This window comes from Aythya fuligula, chromosome 24 (assembly GCF_009819795.1).
Source record: "Aythya fuligula isolate bAytFul2 chromosome 24, bAytFul2.pri, whole genome shotgun sequence".
Classification (NCBI taxonomy): domain Eukaryota; kingdom Metazoa; phylum Chordata; class Aves; order Anseriformes; family Anatidae; genus Aythya; species Aythya fuligula.
This window is the reverse complement of record NC_045582.1, coordinates 4,149,945-4,164,308: the sequence shown is the minus strand read 5'-3', so window position 1 is coordinate 4,164,308 and position 14,364 is coordinate 4,149,945. Positions and strand designations below refer to the sequence as shown.

Genomic DNA, 14,364 nt, shown 5'->3' with positions numbered 1-14,364 from the left:
TTCAACCCATGAGTTCTGACACTTTTACATTTTCTTATTCTTTCCCCTGTCCCAGTACAGGGGAGTAAGTGAATGGATGTGTGGTACTTAGCTGCATGACAGGTTAAATCACAAGAATTGATTATACAGGAGAATGAACTGCAAAAGCGGGAGTTTTCCCCTGACCTTAACACCACATTTACCTTTGACTGTTACTATTATTTCTCCTTAAAAGGACCTACGGGGACGTTCATAGTGACATAAGACCATGAGTATGACTGTGTATCATTCAGTTCCCTGCAATTCCAAAATTTAAAGAAAAAAAAAAAAATTTTTTTTTTGGACCAGCTTGCTTCAGCTTCTGAAGTACAAACCAGAGATTTTCATAACTTGATTTAATTATAAAATCCTATGTTTTTATATGGTTTTCTTATCTTTCCAATCTCTCATTAAACCTGCTGATGCTTCTGCAAGGAATCTGTTTTGTTGAAGAAAACCTTTTTGACAGCATCCTTGATTTCCTGGTTCCTTAGGCTGTAAATTATGGGGTTGAAGAGAGGAACAACAATAGAATAGAAAGCAGACACAATTTTGTGTGAGTCATGAACTGCAAGTGTTTTGGGCCTCACATAGATGAAAATGCTTGTTGCATAGAAGACAATAACCACTATAAGGTGGGAGGCACAGGTGGAAAAGGCTTTTTGGCAACCTTGTACAGATGAAATGTGAAGAACAGTGAAGATAATATAGGCATAGGATAGCATTACTATGGAGAGAGGCATCAGGAGAATAAATAAGGCAGCCACAAAATCCATAAGAACAGCTCTTTCCATATCTGTGCAGGCTAAGTTCAAGAGAGGCGAAACATCACAGAAGAAATGGTTAATTATATTGGGTCCACAGTAAGTTAACTGAGAGATAAAAAATACTTTACATCCAGAAATTAAGAAACCAGTCAACCAGGATCCCATAGTAAGGTAGACACAGACAATATGTCTCATAATGGTGGAGTAATGGAAAGGCTTACAGATGGCGACATAGCGGTCATATGCCATGACTGCTAGGAGGAGGCACTCAGTGTTTCCCAGGCTGAGGAAGAAGTACAGCTGTGTCATGCATCCCATGAAGGAGATTTCCTTTGCCTCTGATACAAAGCTCAGCATTGTCTTGGGAAGTGTGACTGTCACATACCAGATTTCCAGGAAGGACAAGTTAATTAGAAAGAAATACATGGGGCAGTGGAGGTTATAGTTTGTCCAGACAGCCAGAATGATGATTACATTTTCTGCTAAAACTAAGATATATGCTATGAGAAATATTGCAAAGAAGAGAATCTGCAAGTGAGGAGCAATGGGAAATCCAAGAAGGATGAACTCTTTGACTGTGGTGTGATTGCCAACTTCCATGTCTCCCATCTACCTCTGTAAAGACAATGACATCAATGACTTATTATTAGTGAATATAATTCACTTGTCTCTCTGTATCTCTCTCACATTTTACAGTTGTTTTACATTTCTTTCACACTACGTTAGAGTTGATAGTGCTATACTTACTAGTACCGTTAATCATTAAGATAGTCAAAGACATGCTAGTTAGAAGAAAATTACCGTAACTCAAGAGGATTATGAATTCTCTGAGCTACATAATGCCTAACTCCTATTTGACCTTCTACAGAGAATAATCTGTTACTCTGTCTTGTCCTTTTCTAAATTTTACAGTGCACTAATCTGTGGGTTTGTGAACAGAGTTGCCAGAAAATCAATCCCCATAGATACTTGTGAAAATCACAGTTATCAACATCATTAGCAGCATCTACGTAGTCACTACCAATGCATTATTACTTTGTAAAGCGGAAATTTTTATAAAAGTCAGAACTTAAGCTGCAACTATAATGAAATTAAAATAGCTATCATAAATAAAGTTTTTCTGCTCTGTAGACCACACATCCAGAAATTGTGGTCTTAATCCACAACCCAATTTGAAAATTTTCTATATTGTGTCACATTTTCAAAGAATTTTGAAAAATTTGTGTGTTCCCATTTTGCATAATATGTTCCAGTTCTTGTATAGAAAGGGTACAAACTTGAATAACTACTGAGTTTTGGGATCCTCTTTCCTCAAGGACAAATTCAGTTGGATACATATAGCTATGTAGTACTACTTAAGAAACTTCAAGATATCTGAGATTTCCAAATGTGTGTATCAGCTGAGATACAATGAGGTACTGTAATTATCAATTACTTTTAGCTAGATATAACACAGGACCTAAAAAGGACCTCTGACCTGGTGAAATGGCAGCTGGGAGCTGAGCAGAACATTTCTGAGCACCTCAATGGTGGACAATTTATTCAAATCTTTTTTGTTAAGTTAAATTGGTATCTTGACTTTCTTGTCTTTACTGATGTAAGTCTGTTAGCTAACATGCAACCATAGAATATCCTCAGTTGGAAGGGACTCAAAAGGGTCATCTAGTCCAACTCCTGATTCCACACAGGACAACCTAAGAGTTAAACCATATGCCTAAGTGTATTGTCCAAACACTTTTTGAACACTGACATGCTACTACAAGAGAAGTTTTGACACATACAGACTGATTAAGTTATCTAAATAGTTACTTACTATTATTCAAGATAGCCTAAGCTATCCAATATACACCCATGAGTTGTTACATGCCCATCATTAATTGGAGGTTATCATCTAGTATATCTCAAGGGGTATTAGACAGCTTTAGACACTTTGACAATTGAATCTTAACTCTTATCTCACATGAGGACACCTACATATAGACCCCAAAATTAAGAATTCTTATTCTGAGAGCTGAATCACATCACTGCTGTCCAATTATTGGGGAGAAAAAGAAACAATAAAATTGAAATCCAGATAACATATGTATCTGAATGAAAAACATTGAGTTTTTTTCTCATTTTTCTTTGTTAAGAGAGCCAATGTTGGCTTTCACAAACTTATATGTCTAAATTCAAAAGGCTTCAAAGTACATATTTTTGTTATTAAAAGCAAATCATATGGATTATACCTTGAAGAACTTCTTGAAAAAGGTTTCAAAACTCTTGCAATCTATTACATTAACATTCATAATGTGCTTAGTTCTTAAGTGCTTAAATATAGAGGTCTTCATAGTGTCTTTTTGTAACAATAGTCCTTTTTCTCAAAGTTATTTGAATGAATTGGGAAGGGAAGGGAAGGGAAGGGAAGGGAAGGGAAGGGAAGGGAAGGGAAGGGAAGGGAAGGGAAGGGAAGGGAAGGGAAGGGAAGGGAAGGGAAGGGAAGGGAAGGGAAGGGAAGGGAAGGGAAGGGAAGGGAAGGGAAGGGAAGGGAAGGGAAGGGAAGGGAAGGGAAGGGAAGGGAAGGGAAGGGAAGGGAAGGGAAGGGAAGGGAAAAGATTGACAAAAGGTATCTTCGATTGAAAGATATCGTGTGTGTTATTTTTCTTCTTTGCATGAAAATTCATGTTGTATGAGAAATAAGATTTATTTTGTGGTTTCTCACTAAAAATATTTAGTTAAAAATGTATACATTTTGTCATATTTTTACCATCTTCCTTAACCAATATAATACATGAAAGACACAAAGTGTTATTTTTATTTACAGTAAGAAATATTTAAATAGCAAATACTACAATTTCACTTACAAATTTGAATCCTTCTCCCAATGTTGAATGGATTGCTTGATGTTCAAAGAGAAGGTGAGAAGTTCGGAGAGAATGTGCTCTGATATCCATTTATGATTTCTTTACTTTCCTGAAGACTTCATTTGTGCATTTGGTTAGTTCTTCCAAAGGGACCAATCAAAGAAACAAATAATTGCTTCTCTTCCCCAGCCTGGCAGTAGTATTTGTCATTGAACTTAAAGACATGTATCTGTTGTAGTTTAAACCAGCAGGCAGCTAGACAACATACAGCCTTTTGTTCATTTCCCCTACTCTACAGTGGGATGGGGAAGAAAATTGGAAAGAAAAGTGGAAGAAGTCATGGGATAAGATAAGGAAAGTTTTATGTTAAAGAAAAAAAAAAAAAAAAAAAAAAAGCAACTAAAAGAATAACAAAAGAAGTGATGCAGAACACAATTGCTCACCATCACCCAAACAATGCCCAGCCAGTTCCCAAACAAAGGCATCCCCCTTGCCAATACCCCTCTCCCCTTCAGCCCCCCCTTACACACACACACACAGTTTTATGTTTTAACACAGTTACGTTTTTTAACACAGTACTCGAGGTGTGGCCTCACCAGAGCTGAGTACAGGGGGACAATCACTTCCCTAGACCTGCTGGCCACGCTGTTTCTCATACAAGCCAGGATGCTGTTAGCCTTCTTGGCCACCTGAGGACACTGCTGGCTCATATTCAGCCCACTATCAACCAATACTCCCAGGTCCTTCTCTCCCAGGCAGCTTTCCAGCCACTCATCTCCCAGCCTGTAGCGTTCCTTGGGCTTGTTGTGACCCAAGTGCAGGACCCGGCACTTGGCCTTGTTGAACTTCATACGGTTGGCCTCAGCCTATCAGTCCAGCCTATCCAGATCCTCCTGCAGAGACTTCCTACCCTCAAGCAGATTGACACACGCACCTAACTTGGTGTCATCTGCAAATTTACTGGGAGGACACTCGATGCCCTCTTCCAGATCATCGATAAAGATATTAAAGAGAACTGGCCCTAGTACTGAGCCCTGGGGAACACCACTAGTGACTAGCCTCCAGCTGGATTTGACTCCATTCACCACAACTCTTTGGGCCCGGCTACCCAACCAGTTTTTAACCCAATGAAGTGTACGCCAGTCCAAGCCATGAACAGCCAGTTTCTTGAGGAGAATGCTGTAGGAAACGGTGTCAAAAACCTTATTGAAGTCAAGATAGAGCACATACACTGCCTTTCCCTCATTCACTACGTGTGTCACTTTGTCATAGAAGGAGATCAGGTTCATCAAGCAAGACCTGCCTTTCATAAACCCATGTTGACTGGATCTGATCGCCTGGTTGCCCTGTAAGTGCTGCATGATGACACGTAAGATAATCTGTTCCATGAGCTTCCCCAGCACCGAAGTCAGACTGACAGGCCTATAGTTTCCCAGGTCCACGCTCTGCCTCCTTTTGCAGATGCACATCACATTTGCAACTGGGACCTCCCCTGATAGCCAAGCTGCTGATAAATGATGGAAAATGGCTTGGTCAGCTCTTCCACCAGTTCTCTCAGTACCCTTGGGTGGATCCCATCCAACCCCATCGACTTGCATACATTTAAGTGCTGTAGCAGGTTGCCAACCATTTCCTCATAGAGTATGAGGGCCACATTTTGCTCCCTGTCCCCTTCCACCAGCTCAGGGGACTGGGTATCCAGACAGCAACTGGTCTCACTGCTAAAGACAGAAGCAAAGAAGGCATTAAGCACCTCAGCCTCATTTTGTCACGAAGTTTCCCCCCGCATTCAGAAGAGGATGGAGATTCTCCTTAGCCCTGCTTTTTGTGTTGATGTATTTATAATTTTTTTTTTTTTTTGTCATCTTTAACATCAGTAGCCAGATTGAGCTCCAGATGAGCTTTGCCCTTTCTAATTTTGTCCCTGCACAGCCTCGGAGCATCCTTATAGTCCTCCTGAGTGGTCTGCCTTCTTTTCCAAAGGTCATAAACCCTCTTTTTCTTCCTGAGCTCTAGCCACAACTCTCTGTTCAGCCAGGCTGGTCTTCTTCCACACCGGCTTTTCTTTGGGTATGTGGGGACAGACTGCTCCTGAGCCTTTAAGAGTTCCTTCTTGAAGAGTGCTCAGCCTTCCTGGACTTCTCTGCCCTTCAGAGCTGCCTCCCAATGGACTCTGCCAACCAGTGTCCTGAACAGCTCAAAGTCTGCCCTCCAGAAGTCTAAGACAGCAGTTTTACTGGTCCCCTTCCTCACTTCACCAAGAATAGAGAACTCTACCATTTCATGGTCACTCTGCCCAAGACAGCTCCCACCAGTCCTGGATAGTCTCTGTTTGTGAACAGCAGGTCTAGCGGGGCACCTCCCCTGGTAGGCTCACTAATCAGTTGAGTCAGGAAGCTATTTTCCACACACTCCAGGAACCTCCTAGACTGCTTTCTCTGGGCTGTGTTGTGCTTCCAGGATATGTCTGGGAAGTTGTAGTCTCCCCCCTTGTCACTTTGTATGTGTTGAGGAGGTCCAAGTTGATGAATGAGTTGCTCCAATGCTTCAATTATGCTATGTTGATTAGCATGTTTGGTGGGTTTAGTAAACAGTAATCCTGACACTGTATCAACAGTAGTGAATACATATTGCCACACCCTCAGTGGAGGCAGGGGGTCAATGTAATCAACCTGACAGGTATTTAAAGACTACTGACACCATTTTATTTTCCCCTGGGGTCTATATCATGCTCTTAAAGGTAGCTGTCTACAAATAGCACAATTATGTGCACATGCCTTTTACATATGTAATTGTAAAGGGGGTTGATTGTGAGCAATGCACAGGCAGTATGAGATGATCAATGTCCGCAAGCTATATGTGCAATTTATAGCTTGACCATATACCTCGGCAGAGGTTGTATCATCTACTTCCCTGTTGTTTTGCGACTCAGACAAATTGTCTTTTTGGTGGGGTGAGACACACTTTACTTTTAAGAGATACTTAAAGGATATTTTGCCAAATTTGTTGCCATATGTCTGCCCTCATACAGGGTATTTCTGTATATGCCAATTTTCTTGGTCCCATCACAGTAACCGCATTGTGAGGCTTTTGTATACAACCCAGCTGTCAGTGTACAAATAATGTGCCTTTCCTTCAAGGATAGCCAAGGATGCTGCAATCAATTCAGCCTACTGACTGGATGCCTGTACACCTGTTTGCTGCAATATAATCCCTGAAACTGGAACATATGCAACTGCTCTCCATTGTCTTCATCCAGCTGAAGTGTATGTTGCACTCCCATCGGTGAACCAGGCATCTTTTTTGTGCTCTTCTGTTAACTCATTGTAAGGGTGTGCTTCACCCACAAGAGATTTGGGGAGGTACGTGGGGTGGGAGGTATGGGGCATGGAGCTTCCCATAGTGCGGGCCCACAGTTAAAGGATACACTTCCTACAAGCGTGGTTTCTGGAGTGATTACATGTGGTTTTCCTGGCAGGAATCATTGCTGTAAATGTGTGGCTGCCCGGCCTATCCCTGTGTGGGCCCTAAAACAATTACCTGTAACCCACCTATGAATAGTAAAGGGTGGATGTACAGTTACATTGTCTTGGTCTGCAATTCTTTCAGTTTCTTTCACTGCCCAAACTACCTCTAAGATTTGTTTCTCCATCAGGGTATGACAGAGAAACATATGCATGGCAGATCTTTGGACCCAAATACTATAGGTTCTTTCTGACTTTTCAGCCCAGTCATTTGCCATAATCCCCATGAAACTATATCATTTAGAATTGTTATTTCTAATTAAAAAGTGTATCACTGCCTTGGAGTATATAATTGTATGTGCTCAGAGCATTTTTGTAGGCATCATAGTCTTCTTGTTGTTGTTTGGTCCATTGCCAAACAGCTTTTTTTTTCTAGTCATTTTTTGCAGAGGGTGCATTAATACTGCCAGATGTGGAATAAAGGTTCTCCAATACCCTAAAAGTCCCAGGAAAGTCTGCAGTTGTTTCACTGTGGTTGGTACAGGGAATTGCTGGACTGTTTGCTGTATCTTTTCTGGTATTTCTTTAGTCTGTCCATACCAGACTGTTTCTAGAAATTGCACAGTAGTACTAGGGTCTTGTATTTTCTTTGGACTAATTGCCCAGCCTTGGTCTTGTAGGTGTGGTTTCAGTGATTTGATAGCTACTTCGATTTTTTGTTTTGACTCTGCCATAATCAGTAGATCATCAATATAATGATAAATGGTGATGGTACCTGACCATACTGCTAGTCAGCTGCTATCATTTGGTGGCTAACAGAGGGACCGTGTACATCCCTGAGGCAGAACATGAAATGTATATAGCTTTTATTGCCAGGTAAAGGCAAATTGGTCCTGGCTTTCTAAAGGAACATCTATCAAAAAGAAAGCATTAGCAAGATGCATCATTCCTAGTATAAAGCTCTCCATACTAGGTGTTTTATACCAGAAAGTGCTGGGTCCTTATGATCCTCACGAAAAAAGCACTCAGTCTATAACATATTCCTTCAAATGTCATTTATTGGAGCTAGCACTGTAAAGAAATGGATAGCATAGATAATCAAGTCACTTCAGATGCTTGGAACACCTGCCATTTTTACTTTTTTGTGTGCGTATTATTCTCAGTGACACTGAAGACCTAAATCTATGACTGTACCCTGGGTCTCATGCTAGTTCTGGCCCTTATGAGTTAAATGGCCTTCCTAGCAGTGGTAAGAATGGAATTGCCTCAAGCCCTGTGTTTTGCAGCAGGAGTTGATGGCTTATTATGAAACCAGTAAGAAAGGAACTCAGATTTTGTAAAGTATTGCTCAAAATGTAATTTATAGGTGCTACCAGTATAAAGAAAAGAAAAGGGTACTAATAACCATAGAATGGCTTGGGTTGTGGGTTGTAAGGGATCATAAAGGTCATCTAGTTCCAACCCACCTGTCATGGGCAGGGATGCCACCCACTAGATCGGGTTGGCCAAGGCCCCATCCAACGTGGCCTTGAATACCTCCATGGATGGGGCATCCACAACTTCTCCGGGAAATCTGTTCCAGTGCCTCACTACCCTTACAGTGAAGCATTTCTTCCTAATAATCTTACATCCTTTTTCAGGTGCTGGCAATCCTGAATTGTATAGCATCAAACAGACCTCAAATCAGGTTATAGCATGCTGTGCATACCCCTTCTGCCAAAATGTTATCTTTTTGGCCAGTTGAACCAGTATAGTATTTTCTTGGATAGAATTGTTTTCTTCTACTGTTTCAACCAAACAGAACACATGTTCACATGTGAAGTTCTTGCTGCACTTTTAGATAAAGGCAAGGATACAAGTGGCATGATCACAAATACTGAAGGCTCTACTGTTAAAAATCAAATGGCAAAGTTTACCCTGTTGCCAATGGATGCACACATCACAATACAGGCCTGAACACTGAGCTGTATGTGCAGCATGGCACAAACTTATGCCAGCTCAGGTTAAAAATTACATTAATTAGGATTACTAACTCGTCCATGTACAATTGCCTTTCAGTCAGGATTACTATAAGCCAAACATGAAGTCATGTGAAGGTATGGCTAACACAAATAGTATACATACAGCAAGAGTGACATTTCCTGTATACAGCAAGATTGTGATAGTATAAGAAAATCAGACAATTTCTTTGACATGTACTTAGCTCTCTGTATCTCTGTCCATAGGGATTTGGCTAACTGATTTTCATTGATATCCATCTTCCTACACGGTTTTGAAAACAATAGATCTTATTATTAGGTTTTCTAAAAGAATTTTTTCTATTACCGAGAACGTGGTAGGAATTATTACATTATTATTGTAGCAGAATAATTTACAGCCAGGTGAGTTTAGTCATATAAGCATCCTCACAAATAGGAAGGAGATATTTCCACATAGAAAAATGATACAAGTTCTTCCTTACCAGACTTCAGTGCAACAAGTCATTGATGACTGAAGCAACCATGAAGGAGTAAGTAGTAGAGGTCTACTCATATGCATTTCAAGAGGGAAGCTTCTCAGTAGTGTCCTTGCTCATCAGTATCCTCATCCTAGGCACTTAGCAATGTGCAGAGCAGCTTGTGACTATGATCTTTCTCAGAACCTCTTTCACTTCCTTGTTCCTGAGACAGTAGATTAGAGGGTTTAGCGCTGGAGTGAATACAGCATAAAAGATGGACACTATCTTGTTGAGGTTGAATGGATGGATCCTTCTGGGCCTGGCATACATAAAGAGAGTGGCTGAAAAGAAGATGATGACAACAGTGAAATGGGATGTGCAAGTGGAAAAAGCTTTTCTCCTTCCCTGGGTTGAAGGCATACTCAAGATGGTTGACAAGATGCAGCAATAGGAGAAAATAATGATCAGGAGAGGTACCAGAAGGATCACCAAAGCCAGTGCAAAGTCCACTGTTTCTGCAAGGGACATGTCAGTGCACGAAAGGTTCAAGACTGGAGAAATGTCACAAAAGAAGTGGTTTATGACTTGTGGGCCACAGAATGTGAGGCGTGAAATAAAAGATACCTTGACCAAGGAAATAGAAAAGCCTCCTGTCCATGAAAGAATTGACAGCTGAAAGCACAACTTGTGGGTCATGATGGCTGGGTAGCGCAGGGGATGACAGACAGCCAAGTAGCGGTCATAGGCCATTACAGCCAGGAGGACGCATTCAGTGCACATGAGGGAGATAAAGAAGTATAACTGGGTCATGCAGCTGGAGAATGAGATGGTCTTGTTCTGTGACCAGAACCCAAACAAAAGCTTGGGCAATGTTACTGAGACATACCAAATCTCCAGGAAGGACAAGTTTCCCAAGAAATAATACATGGGCTTCTGTAGATGATGGTTCCTTTTCACCACAAAGATAATGATTGCATTCTCAGTGATTGTCACCATGTAGGTGACAAGAAAGACCAGATAAAGTAAGGTCTGGATCTGCATCCCATAGGAAAATCCCAGAAGAATGAACTCATCGATAGTGGTTTGGTTCTTCATAACATATTGGGTGCACACAGCTATCCCTGCAGATGTCAAAGCAGAAGAAATAGAAAAATGTTAAGAGTTCCACAAAAGGAAGACTGTGTGAAGAATTAGGTCACTTAGTAAACTGTTTCCCATGGAAACTGTTTTTCACTAAGTAGAACCAAAATTTATGACCAGAATGAAGTGAGAGGTCCACCCATCATTGTTTCCCTTGATTTGTTATCTCGCTTTTAATAGCAACACTGGAAAAAGCAAAACAAACCAAAAATGAACGAAAAAGCACCAGAAGACCTTCTTAAAGTTATCTGTTTTCTTGTAGTATAGAGAAGAAAAAAAAAAAAAGAAAACAGAAAGAAAAAAAAAAGACTAACATTCACACTGCTGAAAACAGCACCACAAAAGCTCAGAGAGTATGTAGACAAAAATGTTTAAGAAAAATAATATAAATTGAACAGATCATTTTCAAAATATTACAGATTTTAGTAGTTTATGTTTAAGCAAGTCAAATGAGATTTTCAGTGAGTGGCAAGACTGGCTCCTTCAGCCCACAATTCATCTAACTGAAACACATCTTAGAAAGAGAAGAGTAATTCTCTCTTCCACTTTGATATCTTCATCTTAGCTCTAGACATCTATCTAGTGGATGTTTTAATTTCAATAACTTAAAGTAGACATTACATGTTTCTGTTAACTGTTGTGCTCTAGATTCCTTTTCAGATATTCCATCAATGGATACCTGGACAATAGGCATTAATTGAGCATTCATAACCTAGAGTATAACAGAGTCTTCAGATGTAACATGCTAAAATATATAATGTATTTGCACTCTAGAAATGCCTATTTCTAGAGATTTCGGTGACCCTTGATTAACCTTTAAGTAGATGCCATTGTTTATAGTAGAACTGTAGATGATTTAAAATAGAGGATTTAAAATAAGGTTTGTTCTTACTGCTTTTAAGGGAAACGAACATATAATTAACACACAAACATACCTCATCCCAATCTACTTGCTTGTAGATTTTACAGCTCATTAATACAAGCAAGTTTGTGGAAAGCTAAGAAAGAAAGATGTCAACACAAGAGATGTACTTATTTACTGAGAACAGAAACATACTCTTTAGCTATTTTCTTTCATTACCTACCTGAATAAGTATGGTCCTTTGATTAAGGGATGACAAAAGAACTGGAGACAAGGAGTTCTAGCATTCAGCAGTTTCAAACTCTTGCACTTTCAATTAAGAGGGAAAATCTGATGAAAAGACTTAATACATTTTGCTATTACTCTTAATTTACAGCTATTTTCCCATATCATACAACTGTCAGTTTACATGAAGTACATGGCATAACAAAGAATAAATTGTTTTTGAAGCATTCAGATCAATAACTTACACCAGAATGGATCTGTGATTTCTTGTGTCATCTGTTACTACAAGAAAACATTAAGACTTGCTTACCAATTCAGGATTCCCAAGTATGCATTTGGCCATTAAACTCTTGCAACAAGCAGAGGTATCAGATAGAGTTTTTCTGAACTATCTGAAGGGTTGTCCTTTAAAGGAGTCCGTGATTTTTTTTTTATTTTTTTTTTTTTGGTTGGTTGGTTGTTTTTCTTCTCTTTCTCTTTGTCTATTTTTTTCCCCTTCTTTTATGGGAAAGCTTCCCTTGCAGCAAAAAGGTCTGAGCTAGTAAAGTCTTTTACCAATTAAAGTAATGGAGGGTGTAGAAGCTTATTATCTCTAATTATCTCCAATAATTATCTCCAGAATACTCTGCTTTGCTGTGGCACACCATGGGCTGCAGGGAGATAACCTGCTCTACCATGGGCCTCTCCACAGGCCACAGGGGAACTTCTGCTCCAGTGTCCAATCACCTTCTCCTCCTTTTTCACTGCTCTTAGTGTCTGCATGGTGGGTTCTCACTTCTCTCTCCTCTAGCTGCTATTGCACAGTGGGGTTTTTTATGTTTCTTAAAATGCTCTCAGAGGTGCAACCAATGTCACTCATTGGCTCAGCTCTGGCCAGTGGTGGGCCCCTTTTGGAGCTGTCTGGAGCTGGCTTTTAACTATCATGGGGGAATTCTGGACTCTTCTGACAGAGGCCACCACTGCAGCGTCCCTGCTAATTAACTTTTGCCATGTAAACTCAATACAAAATTGCACGTCCTGGGGGTCTGCGTGAAGGCATATAAGTATGTTTAATGGACCAAACAAACAGCCTTGAATTGATTCAAGAAATCTATGTGTTGAAATATTTCAGTTAAGCTAAGAATTTTTATCTCTAAAAGAACTTGTTTATGGTAACTTTGAACTTTAGCTGTTATTCAAAACAAAACAAAACTCCAGCTTACCTAGGCTTTGCAGTCTGATTCCTAGCAGACACAAACTCCCAGAGATGAAAATTTGACAACCTTATCTTCAGTGTTTTCCAGATGCATACAACTGAAGTGAATGTGTACACAAACATGGATGGCTGTAACTAATTTGCTTTACTGTAGCCATTGAAAAATTAGGTGATTCAGTTTGAAGATAAAAACAACAATATTTAATATTTAAGAGTATCATTCATTCAGGCACCTAAAAATGTTTGTAGGCACTGACCACCCAAACTTTCTATATGGCAAAGATGAATTGGACAAAAATGTGTGTAGAATCTAGACATCAATTCAGTTAATCAAACGCAGGGCCAACAATCAAATGTAACTCTGTCCAACAACCTGAAGTAGCAAGAACACCTACCTGGGACTGGCTGACAGTGCATCATCTGAAGGCTGAAAAGAAAGCTATTTATCAGGGCCAGCCCAGGAAAAAAAGATGAAAATACAGAAAGCTTGATGGAGCTGAGCTTTTGTACTGGGTCTGGATGGAATGGAGTTAACTTTCCCTGCAGCAGCCCTTATAGTGTTGTGCTCTGCACTTGTAGCTAGAACAGCATTGGTGTCACACCAGTGTTGTGACTATTGCCAAGCAATACTGGCACAGCATCAGGACTTGCTCCAACCCCCACCTCCCCCAAGAGCCAGCAGGCTGGAAGTGGGCAAGAGGTGAGCAGGGGACATCCCCAGGGCAGCTGACATAAACCAACCAAACAAATGACCATATGATGTCACACTCTGCAATGAAAGATGGGAAAGGGGAAGGAGGGATGAGGAGGGGTCCTCATTATGAAAATGTCTGTCCTTCCAAACAACGGCTACATGTACTGAGGCCTGACTTCAGGAACATTGTCAAGTACAGCTTATTGATGGGAAGTAGAGAATCATTTCTTTCCTCTTTGTACTTCCACATGGCTTTTGCTTGTTTTCTTTGCTCCCCAGGGAAGTGGTTACTGCACCGAGCCTGTCTGAATTTAAGAAGAGATTGGACTGTGAACTTAGGCACATGGTCTGAACTTTTGGGTAGACCTGTGCGGTGTCAAGAGTTGGACTTGATGATCCTTAAGGGTCCCTTCCAACTCAGGATATTCTATGATTCTATTCTATATTCTATGATTCTGTTTGTTTGCTTTTCCCCTCTTCCTTTTCCCTTTAAGGAAATTATCCTTATCTCAATTCCTGAGTTGTTGTTTTTGTTGTGTGTTTTTTGTTTGTTTGTTTGTTTGTTTTCCTTTCCAGCATACTATCTTCTTCCCCTCTTCTTGTAAGGAAGGGGAGTGAGAGAGCAGTTGTGGTGGATTTCAGATGAGTAGCAAGGTAAAGCCACCACAGCTTTATTTCCTGAGCAGTTTCATTACTTCTCCCAACAACGGCAACTATGT

The 14,364-nt window shown here is 40.3% G+C and overlaps 2 protein-coding genes across 2 annotated transcripts; both read right to left on the bottom strand.

The window, feature by feature from the left end:
* Window positions 1–428: 428 nt before the first annotated feature.
* Window positions 429–1,394, bottom strand: LOC116498290 (olfactory receptor 6A2-like). Its single transcript, XM_032202537.1, has one exon. The coding sequence runs from the start codon at window positions 1,392–1,394 to the stop codon at window positions 429–431; it is 966 nt and encodes a 321-aa protein (XP_032058428.1).
* A 4,321-nt stretch (window positions 1,395–5,715) lies between these two features.
* On the bottom strand, window positions 5,716–10,624 carry LOC116498449 (olfactory receptor 6B1-like). Its single transcript, XM_032202730.1, has 2 exons — window positions 9,734–10,624; window positions 5,716–5,824 (listed from the first exon to the last, which is right to left on the bottom strand). Exons 1-2 carry the CDS (start codon window positions 10,622–10,624, stop codon window positions 5,753–5,755), a joined length of 963 nt encoding a protein of 320 aa, XP_032058621.1. The 3' UTR covers window positions 5,716–5,752.
* Between the last annotated feature and the right edge of the window lie 3,740 nt (window positions 10,625–14,364).

Coding starts and splice junctions, on each gene's coding strand:
- LOC116498290 (XM_032202537.1), bottom strand. CDS start 1,394: ATGGGAGACATGGAAGTTGGCAATCACACCACAGTCAAAGAGTTCATC.
- LOC116498449 (XM_032202730.1), bottom strand. CDS start 10,624: ATGAAGAACCAAACCACTATCGATGAGTTCATTCTTCTGGGATTTTCC. Junction 5,825..9,733: donor GGAACAAGGAAGTGAAAGAG/GTTCTGAGAAAG, acceptor GCAGACTTTGAG/CTGTTCAGGACACTGGTTGG.